This window comes from Oncorhynchus mykiss, chromosome 26 (assembly GCF_057628025.1).
Source record: "Oncorhynchus mykiss isolate SJ-2025 chromosome 26, ASM5762802v1, whole genome shotgun sequence".
In the NCBI taxonomy this organism is placed as follows: Eukaryota; Metazoa; Chordata; class Actinopteri; order Salmoniformes; family Salmonidae; genus Oncorhynchus; species Oncorhynchus mykiss.
The window spans coordinates 25,951,962-25,967,359 of NC_143047.1; the positions used below are offsets into that span (position 1 = coordinate 25,951,962).

Genomic DNA, 15,398 nt, shown 5'->3' on the forward strand with positions numbered 1-15,398 from the left:
AGTTAAACGTGGTGTCGTTTCCATAGAAACGATGGCCGTTGCCAGGGAAGTGAGTGCTGTGTCAGTGTCATGATGAGCCATTTTTACATTGTAGCATCAGCTCACAACAATACATTTTAAAAGATTAAACATTGACGTTAAACAACCAACAAAACTGTTTAGTTAGCCACATTATAGCAAGCTGACTGGCTAGCAACGTGGTAACACTAGCAAAAATGCGGCCACAAAGACAACAGACCAACAACAATACAGCCATTATAGGAAGGTGTCTTTCTCCCACGGTAAGAACGACGTGTCCACAATAAATAATCTGCACTTCCTCTCTGTCTTTATTAGGCAAGAGTTAGCAAGCTAGCTAGCTTATCCAGAAAGCTAATGCAACTCTGTAACAGTCACATAAATGAGCAAGATTGCTATCTATCTAGCTAACGTTACAGGGGCTGGGTTGCATGTTGTTGCTCCACAAATGAATGAATATTATCAAGTGGTCTTGGCTTTGTTGTTGTCACCCTATTGTTACAATTACCAGTCTTCAGTTGCCTCATCCTTATCTGTCATTCCCCACAGGTCAACAGCTATAAACTGCACTTTACAGCAGTGAACTCTCAAATAGAGAGAAATGTTCAGAGACCAGTGAGTTTGCGTTTGTAGGGAGATCCAGAGTGAGGAGTTGTATTTATACTCATGTCCCCATTCCCCAAATTATATTTTTAATGAGACAATGCATGAACATGGAAAGCATGACATTATGTCTTGAGTGCCCTTTAATTATCAAAGTAAAAAATTGCTAAGTCATTAAATGTTTTATTTGACAGCTGGACGTCCGATGGTCTAAAAACTTTACAAAAGAGATAAACATGGACACCATGAAAATGAATCCACCAAGACAAGGTACTACCACCTGACTAAATTACAAGATACCGTGACAGTCTCTTACCTGTCCCCGTCTTCTCTGTCTCACCATTTACTTTCTCTCCAGACAGCAGGCCTAATGCACACAGTGGCTGTGGCAGGCCCTGTGCCCCTGTGCCAGCGTTTGTCAGTGAGTTTATGGGCCCTGAGCGTCCCCTCCTACCTCCAGCTGTTGCTCTACCCAGTGGGCTGACTGGGGACCCGGGGCCACAGCCACACAGAGTGAAGCCTAGGAGAGCAACCCACAGTGCAGGGGCCATCTACTCCCACAGTACCTCACCCTGCCAACTGGTGAGTGGTGAGTGGCCGACCCTCAGGATCCTCCCCCTCTCTTCAGCAGTGCCAGCCCCCCTGATTTTTTTCATGGATCAAAGGTAGTCTAATGGAACATTCTGCTCTGTGCTCAAGTTAAACATTTCTGGACATGCAAATCCTGAATATTATGAAAAATGCTTTTCTGAACAAATGTGTCTTTGTAACAAGACCAGGTGATGCCATAACATTGAGTGAGAATTCTCCCTCTGGTTTTCCAATTGCCTTTCGTTCCTGTGATGATTGTGCTTTGAGTCCTGAGCGAATAGATTTGGACAGGTAGGCTAAAACACTCATGGCTTTGTTTGTTCAGTGGTCTTTGTTGAGTTTCTCAGTACACTGTCATGCAATAGAATGCTACATTTGCAATTGCTTGGATTAACCAGTAGGGTGCAGCAAAGTCCCTTATAAAGATTATCCTGCCCTCTGACAAGTGCATGTCAACATTGCAGGCATAAAAGAAACACCTGAAACTAGATCCTCTACATACTGGTCTTGATGAGAAGAAGAAAAACTGTCGGGGGAAGTTCTCTTCTGCACTATTCAAGCAATCCAGTAAATTTGGAGGAGGAGTTAAGATGGAGTGTGGCTGGGCACGTTCAGCAGGATTGAACGTTTTAGAACATTCAGATAGAAATAGGCTATGTAGATCAAACTTGCATCTCTGATATGTAGAATAAGGAATCACATCAGCTCTATTCACGGCATTTCTATCTGCAACGTTCGAGAACATTTGGCAACTGAACAAGTCCTGTCACAGGCTCTCTTTCCAATTCCCCTGAAAACCGGATCATCCGTTTGTTGGGGACTCGGCAGAGACTAGTCAACAATAAACCATATCCATAGCCTCATCCACTTAGAATAATGAGATCTCCTGAACCCTGCGTGCTAGTGTTGGCAGACAGTGTGGTATCAAGTGGCATGTACCTTCTTTACTGTGAGCCCTCTCATCTGCATCATAACAAGATAATACAGGGTCATCCTCTCACAGAGTGGTGTTGTTGACAATGCTTTTGTGTTTTGAGTGTCAGGCGTTGTCTGGAGGAGTGTCCCCTGCTGGAGGGCATTGGTAGGCTGCGGCTGCTTAACTTTCAGCACAACCTCATCACGCACATTCACAATCTGTCTCATCTGCGGCACCTGGCCTTCCTAGACCTGTATGACAACCACATCTCCTAGATGTCTGGCATCTCAGCCCTGGCCTCTATCAGAGTGCTTATGCTGGGCAAGAACAGGTTTGTGTTACGTCTCTCCAGCATACAAACAGAACAATAGGATAGGAGCTCCCACTCATTTCAGTGCTTTTACAGTGCATGGTTTGAAGGACAAATGAGAGAATTTTTTTTAAATGACTTTTACCCCTTTTTCTCCCCAAATTTGTGATATCCAATTGGTATTTACAGTCTTGTCCCATTGCTGCAACTCCCATACGGACTCGGGAAAGGCGAAGGTCGAGAGCCATGCGTCCTCCGAAACACAACCCAACCAAGCCGCACTGCTTCTTGACACAATGCCTGATTAACCCGGAAGCCAGCCACATCAATGTGTCGGAGGAAACACCTTACACCTGGCGACCGTGTCAGTGTGCATGCGCCCAGCCCACCACAGGAATCGCTAGAGCGAGGTGGGACAAGGACATCCCTGCCAGCCAAACCCTCTCCCTAACCCGGACGATGCTGGGCCAATTGTGCGCCGCCCCATGGGTCTCCCAGTCGCGGCCAGCTCAGATGAAAAACTTTTTATGCTGTCTTTTTTTGGTGGGATTTTTTGTTACATTTATAAAGGTGTTACCGTAGGGATATGCACATCCTGCTTTTTGGATTAAGTGATACTGTTTGACCGCCACAGCACAGCTAACCTATATATCAACCTCCATTAAAAAGTACTTTCCTGCAGGTGCCCAATTTCAGTACAAAACCCTACCACTGCTCTCTTTGTGAATCTTACATCTAACATCACCTTACTTTAAAACTAAAGGTCAGGAGGGAGGAAGATTAAAGTCACAAATCATGGCAAATGCCACCGGGATCCCATCGCTGAGGTCTGGTTTTGTTCCATAATCTGTAAAACCTGACATTTGTCTTTTTAGAACCCACTTTCAGAACAGTCCGCGGTACCTTTCAAGCAAAGCATACCACAGATTTAGGTTTCTGATAGAATTTCCAGGGGACTGTAACCTAACTTCCCTAAGTTACGGTTTGGTCTGTATAGACAATTCTGGACGACAGGACAGTGGAAAACAGTCAACTTCCCATCAGTAGAAAATACATTCCTACCGCTCTTTGACAATCCCATTTCCTGTGCCTGGTAACCATTCAGTTAGCAGATGGGATACCAGCTCTTTGTCATAGTAGCATTGTGTTATAGGAGAGCTATCTTGTATAGAATACCAGAGAGGGTGATGTTAGTATTATTGTCTGTTTAATGTTTTGCAGAATCCAGAGGATATGCAGTCTGGATAACCTGACTAAACTAGATATTCTGGACTTGCATGGCAATCAGGTACCATGTTTCAAACCTTAGAAAAGTATAACTTCACTTACATTCCTTTTTGTTCTCTAAATATACACCTACATGCATTTATTGTCTGTAATGTTGTTTGCAATACGGTGACCAGTGGGGGACTGTGATATCTAGCTGTGAGGTTTAGCAAGAGCAGAGAGGCACTACCACCTCCCCCATACTGCTGGTTGGTTACTGCGTCACTGACTCTGGGCCCCTACAGTTAAGCTCAAGCAGGCTTGGCTGCAGGAAAGCAAACACATTAGTTCCTGTTGTGAGGCTTTTAAGTACATTCTATATTCAGTTGTGTGAAGGCAGTGAGTTATATTTGTACTTTTAGTTGAAACTCAGTGCTCTCTCAGCCATTGTTACTAGAGTACTTTACCTTTCTTTTGTTTTCCCACCAAATTAAAACATATTTAGGAGCTTATTCCCACACATCCCAGTCTTGCTCTGGGTTACCTTACAGTTCTTCTTCAATTACTGTAATTTCTCTAACAGGCAAGGCTGTTTCTGTTCCTTTTATAATGAAGGAACACTTGATAAAGCTGTTCTACAACTCATGAATGGTAAGTTGAGCGAAGGCCGATTTGATGAGCTTTTCTCCTTAGATAGGCCTACAGTATGATCTGGCTGCTGTCACAACGTATTAAAAGCCTGTGAAGAGAGGGGATCACAGTAATGCTGGTGTCAAATCAGGATTTTGCCAGCACCTGTAAAAAGAGGATAGGATTGAAAAGTAATCTGTCCGCAGTGCTGGTTGTTTGAAAGGTGCTGCCAGTATATCGCCCACATTGCTCCAGTGAAAGTCAACCCAAAGTCCCTGTGAGACTCCTCTCTCTGACTCCGGCTGCTCTTTTTCATGTGTCTCATACTCTCATTCCCAATTAAACATTGGTTTCTGTTAATCTACCCAGCAGCCGTTGTTTTCCAGTCACTTCTGACCACATTTCCCTTACCACATTTGTACTTCCCAAAGCACAGCAGTGTTTAAGTCACCTATGTATGACCACAAATAAGGGATAATTTCTGCCCTTATTTCAAATGACCCCTGCCTGGCCTCTCGTTTTACCCAGAAGGGAGATGTGCTCTGGGGATAGGAATTTGTCGTATTTCCAGTTTGTTGGAAATGTTCAATAGGAATATCCTCTTTGGGAAGGAAGGACATTCAAGCCCATTGACCAGATCCTGGAGTTAGAGGATGACATCGTATTGTTAAATAATCTGTCCTTCCATTGGTTGAGTGATGGATTGTGCTCACAATATGATCCTCTGTATCTAGTCGACACTAGCGATAACGGCTGCTATTCAATGAGGACAAGGCTACAAAAAATTTGATCCCTTGAGAGTTTTTGAATGCCACTACATTTATTGTATCAGGAATGTACCAGTATATGATGTCTACAATGAATTACATTAGAAATTCAAAATCATTAATCAAACAGACAATATTTAACTTCATTATGAAACTATTTGAAACTTACAATGCACTTTGCCATTTTTATTTTAAGACCTATAAAGGACAGATGTGACCCTGCCTGCAGAGCAAATATCCCTATAGGACATTAAGACTTCAACAGTGCCCTGACCTCTCATGTTCCTCCTCTGTAAAATGAGCGGGGAAACACTGTAACATATTTTGGATGCGTGATCCACCCCAACAGAAAGCAGTTCTACAGTTATCTGTAACACAACCCAGTTAAATATTTTCAGATGAGATGATCTAATCTGCCCTGACGAGAGATGTAAAATGACTGTTCAGTGAAAGATACAGCCAGTGTGGAGTGGACCCTCTGGCTTTTTTAGCTTTGCAGAGGATGTCCCAGCCAGGACTGAGATGAGTTTAGCCATGTGCTGACTTGTGTTAAAGTGGACTTGAGACAGAGAGAATGCTTTTCATTGGAGCCATGGTGGAACTGTGAATCAAAGAGAACACCACTGGGAAGCCTCAGTTGGAGTGGAACATTACCTCACTCTGTTGTATTTGTCAGCAGTCATAACAAAAGTTGTTTCAATCTCAACGTCTCTTGCCTGTCTCTCTGGTCTCTGTCCAATAACAACAGTATTATGAGAGGCATTTGGGGGACTTAATACACCTGGGCCTATTGTCAGAACTCCATAACTGAGATACCACCTCTACTATTCACTACTGGCAGCTGGACAACTTACTGTACAAATAGACAGCTATAATGAAATGTATTTATAATCAATCAAATGTATTTATAAATCCCTTCTTACATCAGCTGATGTCACAAAGTGCTGTACAGAAACCCAGCCTAAAACCCCAAACAGCAAGCAATGCAGGTGTAGAAACACGGTGGCAAGGAAAAACTCCCTAGAAAGGCCGGAACATAGGAAGAAACCTAGAGAGGAACCAGGCTATGAGGGGTGGCCAGTCCTCTTCTGGCTGTGCCGTGTGGGTGGAGATTATAACAGAACATGTCCAAGATGTTCAAATGTTCATAGATGACCAGCAGGGTCAAATAATAATAACCACAGTGGTTGTAGAGGGTGCAACAGGTGCAACAGCGCCTTAGGAATAAATGTCAGTTGGCACTCAGCTGGAAGGTCTGATTTCTCTATTATTAAAACAAGACCCAGATGGCAAATATAAAGATTCAGTCTATCTAAAAAAAAACTGGAGGCCCCTTACACTTCAATGTTGTGATGCAAAAATACTAGCAAAATGCATAGCACTCAGAATTAAATGGGTTTTACCAGGTATTGTTCATCCTGATTTGACAGGTTTTTTACATGGACGACACATTGGAGATAATATATGACAACTAATAGAATATCATGAAACATCTAAGAAGCCAGGAATGGTATTTATAGCAGATTTTGAAAAGGCATTTGATAAAGTAAGGCTGGATTTTATTTATACAGTGCCTTGCGAAAGTATTCGGCCCCCTTGAACTTTGCGACCTTTTGCCACATTTCAGGCTTCAAACATAAAGATATAAAACTGTATTTTTTTGTGAAGAATCAACAACAAGTGGGACACAATCATGAAGTGGAACGACATTTATTAGATATTTCAAAATGTTTTAACAAATCAAAAACTGAAAAATTGGGTGTGCAAAATTATTCAGCCCCCTTAAGTTAATACTTTGTATCGCCACCTTTTTCTGCGATTACAGCTGTAAGTCGCTTGGGGTATGTCTATCAGTTTTGCACATCGAGAGACTGACATTTTTTCCCATTTCTCCTTGCAAAACAGCTCGAGCTCAGTGAGGTTGGATGGAGAGCATTTGTGAACAGCAGTTTTCAGTTCTTTCCACAGATTCTCGATTGGATTCAGGTCTGGACTTTGACTTGGCCATTCTAACACCTGGATATGTTTATTTTTGAACCATTCCATTGTAGATTTTGCTTTATGTTTTGGATCATTGTCTTGTTGGAAGACAAATCTCCGTCCAAGTCTCAGGTCTTTTGCAGACTCCATCAGGTTCTTCCAGAATGGTCCTGTATTTGGCTCCATCCATCTTCCCATCAATTTTAACCATCTTCCCTGTCCCTGCTGAAGAAAAGCAGGCCCAAACCATGATGCTGCCACCACCATGTTTGACAGTGGGGATGGTGTGTTCAGGGTGATGAGCTGTGTTGCTTTTACACCAAACATAACGTTTTGCATTGTTGCTAAAAAGTTCAATTTTGGTTTCATCTGACCAGAGCACCTTCTTCCACATGTTTGGTGTGTCTCCCAGGTGGCTTGTGGCAAACTTTAAACGACACTTTTTATGGATATCTTTAAGAAATGGCTTTCTTCTTGCCACTCTTCCATAAAGGCCAGATTTGTGCAATATACGACTGATTGTTGTCCTATGGACAGAGTCTCCCACCTCAGCTGTAGATCTCTGCAGTTCACCCAGAGTGATCATGGGCCTCTTGGCTGCATCTCTGATCAGTCTTCTCCTTGTATGAGCTGAAAGTTTAGAGGGACGGCCAGGTCTTGGTAGATTTGCAGTGGTCTGATACTCCTTCCATTTCAATATTATCGCTTGCACAGTGCTCCTTGGGATGTTTAAAGCTTGGGAAATCTTTTTGTATCCAAATCCGGCTTTAAACTTCTTCACAACAGTATCTCGGACCTGCCTGGTGTGTTCCTTGTTCTTCATGATGCTCTCTGCGCTTTTAACGGACCTCTGAGACTATCACAGTGCAGGTGCATTTATACGGAGACTTGATTACACACAGGTGGATTGTATTTATCATCATTAGTCATTTAGGTCAACATTGGATCATTCAGAGATCCTCACTGAACTTCTGGAGAGAGTTTGCTGCACTGAAAGTAAAGGGGCTGAATAATTTTGCACGGCCAATTTTTCAGTTTTTGATTTGTTAAAAAAGTTTGAAATATCCAATAAATGTCGTTCCACTTCATGATTGTGTCCCACTTGTTGTTTATTCGTCACAAAAAAATACAGTTTTATATCTTTATGTTTGAAGCCTGAAATGTGGCAAAAGGTCGCAAAGTTCAAGGGGGCCGAATACTTTCGCAAGGCACTGTAAATGCCTGGATTTTTTAGAATTTCGGTAATTATCTTATAAAATGGGTAAAAAATAATGTATAGCAACCCCAGGTGTAAAATAGCAAATAACGGCTACTTCTCAGTGTGTTTTGAATTGTCAAGAGGAGTTAAACAAGGGTGTCCGCTGTCACCATATCTATTCGTTATGGCCATCGAAATGCTAGCTATTAAAATCAGATCCAAAAACAACATTAAAGGATTAGAAATCCAAGGCTTAAAAACAAAGGTGTCCATGTGTGCCGATGACTCAAGTTTTGTATTAAGTCCGCAAGCTAGATCCCTGCAATGTCTCATTGAAGATCTAGATAACTTTTGTGTACTCTCTGGACTAAAACCTAATTATGATTAGTGTACAATATTACATATTGGATCTTTAAAAAATAAAACTTTTACATTACCCTGCAGTTTACCTATAAAATGGGCTGATGGTGAAGTTGACATACTCGGTATTCATATCACAACAGCTATAAATAAGCTCTCCACAATGAATTTCAAAAGAAAACTTGTCAAAATAGACAAGATCCTGCAACCATGGAGAGGTAAATACCTGTCTATTTATGGAAAAATTGCCTTGATTAACTCCTTAGTCATATCTGTTTACTTACTTACTTATGGCGCTGCCTACTCCTGATGATTAGTTTTTCAAATCATATGAGCAAAAAATATTTTGCTTTATCTGGGACGCTAAACCAGACAGTGGGTTGAGATTATTAAATATAAAAACACTAAACATCTCTCTAAAAGCTTCACTAATTCAAAAGTTTTATTTTAACCCTAAATGGTTCTCAAGTAGATTACTAAGAAAAGATCATCCATTGTTTAAAAATGGCCCTTTTGCCGTTGTGCAGATTGTCATGTCTCATTTTCGATTAATTGAAATTATACTTTTTTCAAAGTATCTCTCTTTTTCAATCAAGCATTGCAGAGCTGGCTACAATTTTAAATTAATCCCCCTGAAAAGACATGACAAATATTACAACAAATATTATGTCTGAACTCTAATGTGCTGGTTGATAAAATACCTGTCTTTATGGGAAAGATGTTTAAAAAGGGTATTTTGTTCTTAAATTATATTGTAAATTGGAATGGTTGAGTTATGTCCTTCATGGAGTTATCAGAATTGTACGGAAAGGTCTGCTCAATCCAAGAGTACAACCAATTGATTAGAGCATTGCCCCAAAAATGGAGGAGGCGGGTGGCAGCAGGAGGAGGTAGGGAACTTGTCTGTCTGGCCAATATAAAGGATCAAAACTAGCGAAGGAATAAAAATCATAATTTGAGGACCAGGATGTTGACAACTCTGCCAAACAGATTGCAAAATAGTTGGGAAGAGATTTTTGACGTACTGATTCCATGGTATGAGTTGATATATAAAACAATGGAAGATTCTAGACTTCGTGCTTTTCAGCTAAAATTATTATATTGAATTCTTGCCACCAACAAAATGTTAAATATCGAAGCTCTGCAGATTTTGTTGTGAGGATACAGAATCAATAGACCATGTATTTTGGTATTGCTCTCAGGTAGCCTGTTTCTGGTCTCAGGTTCAGGAATGGCTGAAAATGCATAGCATTGATCTAAAATTGACCCTAGAAATAGTACTAATAGTACTAATAGTTAGGAGATCTGGCGAGACCGGGTCAGTCAATTACTAATATACTAATACTCTTAGTAAATGTATGTATCTTCAACTCGCAGGCTGTGGATTCTATTTGATTAGATAGATTGAAATTGTATGTTAAACATCACAGCATAGTTGAAAGATATGTGTTGCGTAGAAACCCGAAGTGGGTGGCCAGCAGAGATAGATGGGATGGGCTGAGGGAAGCTGAGGGTTGGAATGTGGAATTGGAGACAACTGGGAGTGGAGTTGCTGTGTGAGAGATAGAATGATGGTCAAAGATAAAAGTTAAGTGGCAGTGTTTTTACAACTAATGCCGATTTGTTGGTGTTTGTACACATGCATATACACACACTCTCATTCAAATAAACACATAGAAGAACACACGCATACATGTAATAGTGTCAGACATGCACACAAACATACATTTGGCATTGCTGTTATGATTTTAGTTGTCCTTGATGTCCTTTGTTATTAGTAATTTTTTCTTTTGCATAGTTTTTTTCCTGTTTTCTTCTGTCTTCTCATTTTCTCTCTTTAGTTAATTCTCTTGGTTGTTGGTTCATTGGGGGGTTCTTGGGGGTGGGGATTGGAATTCATTTTATTTTGTATTTTTCTTCCTGGGGGGGACTGTGGGAGGGGTCTCGAATGGTTGAGTGACAGCTATTGGGGATCTTGGAGGGGTCGGATTCACGTTTTTTGGCCTGGTGGTAGATTGGTCAACATGCCCTTGAGCAGGGCATTGACCCTGGATGCTTCTGTGTGTCGCTCTGAATGGGAATTTGTTGGATGACTGGTATGATGTAGTTGTTGAGTGGCTTCACTGCAAGTATATTGTATATTTCGAATATTCAATAAATAAAATGTTACATTTTTTTTAAAAAATTGAACACTATAGGAGAAAGCCCTGCCTCCAGCTGTTTGCTTAGAAATTCTAGGGACAGTAAGGAGGCCTGTGTCTTGTGACCGTAGCGTATGTGTAGGTACGGCAGGACCAAATCGGAAAGATAGTTAGGAGCAAACCCATGTAATGCTTTGTTGGTTAGCAGTAAAACCTTGACATCAGCCCTAGCCTTAACAGGAAGCCAGTATAGAGAGGCTAGCACTGGAGTAATATGATCACATTTTTTGGTTCTAGTCAAGATTCTAGCAGCCGTGTTTAGCACTAACTGAAGTTTATTTAGTGCTTTATCCAGGCTTTATCCGGGTAGCCAGAAAGTAGAGCATTGCAGTAGTCTAACCTGGAAGTGACAAAAGCATGGATGAATTATTCTGCATCATTTTTGGATAGAAAGTTTAAGATTTTTGCAATGTTACGTATATGGAAAAACATAGTATAGCACTGTTACACTGGCCTTAGAGTGCTTCGGCTATGAAAGCACTGTCTGGTCAAGCTATGAATGAGGAGAGTCAGAGAGAAGAGTGTGCCTCAGTATCACTCATGAAAGGGCTTTAGATGTGGAGAGCAGGCTGTCACCCCCCTCCCTCCCCTAAATGGAAGGGAAAAGTAGAGGCCCTTTTAGCCAGAGCTCTATGCTGCTTCTGTCCTTTAAATGATGTTCATTTAAAGATTCTGCCCTAAGCTAACAACCATACTCAGTCTGTCTTGATTCATGTCTACTTGCATCAAGCTCACTGCAGGAGCCTTTCAACCTTTGACCCCGGAGTAACATGCAGTGTATCATCATCAAGGGAAAGGGAACCCCCACAGCCGGCCCCTCAGTAGTAGTTAGTTCTGGCTTGTATCCCAAATGGCATCCTATTCCCTATGTAGTGCACTACTTTTGACAAGTGCCATATGAGCCCTTGTCAAAGGTAGTGCATTACATAGGGAATAGGGTGCCATTTGGGAAGCATCCCTGACCTCTTCCTGAAATGGAGAGGACACAGGTCTGAGTGGCACACACTCAGACTGACAGACAGGCAGCAACCGGGGAATCCCCGGAATCCCCTAACACAACGTGCCATTGGAACTGTCACGACTTCCGCCAAAGTCGGTTCCTCTCCTTGTTCAGGCGGCGTTTGGCGGTCGACGTCATCGGTCTTCTAGCCATCGCTGATCCACCTTTCATTTTCCATTTGTTTCGTCTTGTTTTCCCGCATACTTGGTTTACATTCCCTCATTACTTGACGTGCATATAATCCTCTGTTCCCCCCATGTCTGTATGTGGAATTGTTTCCACATGTAAAGTGTATGTGCAATTCAGACTGGTTTGCTACGGGATATTTCAACCTGTATTATGTTGTTCTGAGTGCAGTTTGTTTTGCTCATTAAACTGCTCCGGTTGTTACCCGGTTCTGCTCTCCTGCACCTGACTTCCCTGCAGCCAGTTACGCACCTCTTACAGAATTCCACACCCAAATATGGAGTCAGCAGGAGCAGATGCCCCTGGTATAGGGGTTGAGGAGCGTGTCCGGGGGAACGCGGCAATGCTCCACCATCTCGGCGCCGCCATGGACCGCGTCATCCAAACCATGGACCGCTGGGAGAGACAGGGAGTTCCTCCACCCCACCAGCGCAACCGGGGTCTCTACTACTCGCCCCCCCTCTGCACCCAGTCCCAGTGGGATTCGTCTCACCCTTCCCCGGGAGTACGATGGGACGGCTGCACTCTGCCAGGGTTTCCTGTTGCAGCTGGATCTATACCTGGCAACCGTCCACCCGGCTCCTTCGGGCCGTGAGAGGGTGTCCGCCCTCGTCTCGTGCCTCTCGGGGAAAGCCCTGGAGTGGGCCAACGCCGTGTGGGGAGGAGTTGCGGCGCTGGATCATTTAGAGGATTTCACCCGCCGCTTCCGGGCAGTCTTCGTTCAGTCTTTGGTGATCGTCTCTTCCATCTGAGGCAGGGGACGAGGAGCGCTCAGGAGTTCGCGATAGACTTTCGAACCCTGGCCGCCGGCGCGGGATGGAACAACAGGGCCCTGTTCGACCACTATCGCTGCAGTTTTCGCGAGGACGTCCGTCGGGAGTTGGCCTGCAGGGACACCACCCTCACCTTTGACCAGCTGGTGGACCTGTCCATTCGGCTGAATAACTTGCTGGCTACCCGCGGACGTCCAGAGCAGGGTCTGTCGGTTCCATCCCCCAGCACCACCGCTCCGATGCCCATGGAGCTGGGAAGCGCAGCGCTCAGGGAGACCGGAGGAGGTTCCGTCACGTGCACCATCTGTGGCCGCAGAGGTCACACTGCCGGTCGGTGCCGGGTTGGTTCCTCTGGGGGTCGAGGCAGCAGGGAGGGCACTCTGGCGTCACCCCAGGTGAGCCGGCACCATTCTCACCCAGAGCCCTCTGTTGCACACCTGTTTTTGTATGTTACTTTTCCTGAGTTTCCCCAGCATTCCCAGCATAAGGCACTCGTCGATTCAGGTGCGGCTTGGAATTTCATAGACAGATCATTTGCCCATAGTTTAGGGATCCCCATTGTTCCAGTGGCTATGCCCTTCCCAGTTCACGCCTTAGACAGTCGACCATTAGGGTCAGAGTTGATTAGGGAGGTCACCGCTCCCCTGGGCATGGTGACGCAAGGGGGTCACAAGGAGAGAATCAGTCTCTTTCTCATTGACTCTCCTGTGTTTCCCGTGGTGCTAGGCCTACCCTGGTTAGCCTGTCATTACCCCCACTGTTTCATGGCAACGGAGGGCTCTCACGGGGTGGTCGCGAGAGTGCTCGGGGAGGTGTTTAGGGGTTTCCATTGGTGCTACTACGGTGGAAAGTCCAGACCAGGTCTCCACCGTGCGCATTCCCCCCAAATATGCCGATTTGGCTCTCGCCTTCTCCAAAAAGGAGACTCAATTACCAATCCAACGTCGGGGGGATTGTGCGATAAATCTCCTGGTAGATGCCGCACTTCCCAGGAGTCACGTGTATCCCCTGTCACAGGCGGAGACTATGGAAACATATGTCTCAGAATCCCTGCGTCAGGGGTACATTCGGTCCTCTACTTCACCCGCTTCCACAAGTTTATTTTTTGTGAAGAAGGAGGACGGGGGTCTACGCCCATGTATTGACTATCGAGCTCTAAACCAGATCACTGTGAAGTATAGTTACCCGTTGCCTCTCATAGCTACAGCGATTGGGTCAATGCACGGGGCACGCTTCTTCACAAAACTAGATCTCAGGAGCGCTTACAACCTGGTGTGTATCCAGGAGGGAGACGAGTGGAAGACAGAGTTCAGTACCACTTCAGGGCATTATGAGTACCTCGTCATGCCATACAGGTTGATGAATGCTTCGTCAGTCTTCCAAGCCTTTGTGGACGAGATTTTCAGGGACCTGCAGGCTGTAGTGGTGTATATCGATGACATTCTGATATACTCCGCTGCACGCGCCGAGCATGTGTCCTTGGTGCGCAGGGTGCTTAGTCGATTGTTGGAGCATGACCTGTATGTCAAGGCTGAGAAATGCCTGTTCTTCCAGCAGTCTGTCTCCTTCCTAGGGTACAGCATTTCCACCTCAGGGGTGGAGATGGAGAGTGACCGCATTTCAGCGGTGCGCAATTGGCCGACTCCCACCACGGTAAGGGAGGTGCAGCGTTTTCTAGGGTTTGCCAATTACTACCGGAGGTTTATCCGGGGTTTTGGTCAGGTAGCGGCTCCCATTACCTCACTGCTAAAGGGGGTCCGGTTCGGTTGCAGTTGTCGGCTGAGGCGGACAGGGCTTTTGTTCACCTAAGGGCCCTGCTTACCTCGGCTTCCATGCTGGCCCATCCGGATCCCTCTTTGGCGTTCGCAGTGGAGGCGGACGCCTCTGAGGCTGGGATAGGAGCCATGCTCTCTCAGCGTCGGGGACGCCACCGACACTCCGCCCCTGTGCCTACTTCTCGAGGAAGCTCAGCCCAGCGGAGCGAAACTATGACGTGGGGGACTGGGGCTGTTGGCTGTTGTCAAGGCTTTGAATGCATGGAGGCATTGGCTTGAGGGGACTAAACACCCTTTTCTCATCTGGACTGACCACATCTGGAGTACATCCGCACAGCGAGGAGACTGAATCCTCGCCAGGCAAGGTGGGACATATTTTTTACCCGTTTTGTTTTCACCCTTTCGTACAGATCAGGTTCCCAGAATGTCAAGGTAGACACACTGTCCCGGCTGTATGACACAGAGGAGCGGCCCATGGATCCCACCCCCATACTCCTGGCCTCCTGCCTGGTGGCGCCGGTAGTATGGGAGCTGAACGTGGATATTGAGCAGGCGTTACGTGCAGAGCCCGCTCCCCTCCAGTGTCCCGCTGGGCATCTGTACATTCCGTCTGCTGTTCGTGACTGGCTGATCTATTGGGCCCACATGTCACCCTCCTCTGGTCATCCAGGTATCGGTCGGACAGAGCGCTGTTGGAGTGGGGAGTACTGGTGGCCCACCTTGGCCAAGGATGTGAGGGTTTATGTTTCCTACTGCTCGGTGTGCGCCCAGTGTAAGGCTCCTAGGCACCTGCCCAGAGGTAAGTTTACAAACCTTACCCGTTCCACAACGACCATGTCGATAGATTTTTGTTACAGATCTCCCCCTCACAAGGTAACACCACA

General features: G+C 44.9%; 1 protein-coding gene across 1 annotated transcript in view; it reads left to right on the forward strand.

Annotated features, from left to right (window-relative positions):
- Positions 1–857: 857 nt before the first annotated feature.
- Positions 858–15,398, forward strand: part of LOC110506118 (uncharacterized) — a 57,552-nt gene continuing 43,011 nt past the window's right edge. Inside the window, 8 exon segments of the mRNA XM_090221647.1 lie at positions 858–891; positions 980–1,203; positions 2,236–2,459; positions 3,660–3,726; positions 12,211–12,500; positions 12,600–12,845; positions 12,938–13,034; positions 14,512–14,685. Of these exon segments, the coding sequence (XP_090077773.1) occupies positions 858–891; positions 980–1,203; positions 2,236–2,459; positions 3,660–3,726; positions 12,211–12,500; positions 12,600–12,845; positions 12,938–13,034; positions 14,512–14,685 (1,356 nt within the window).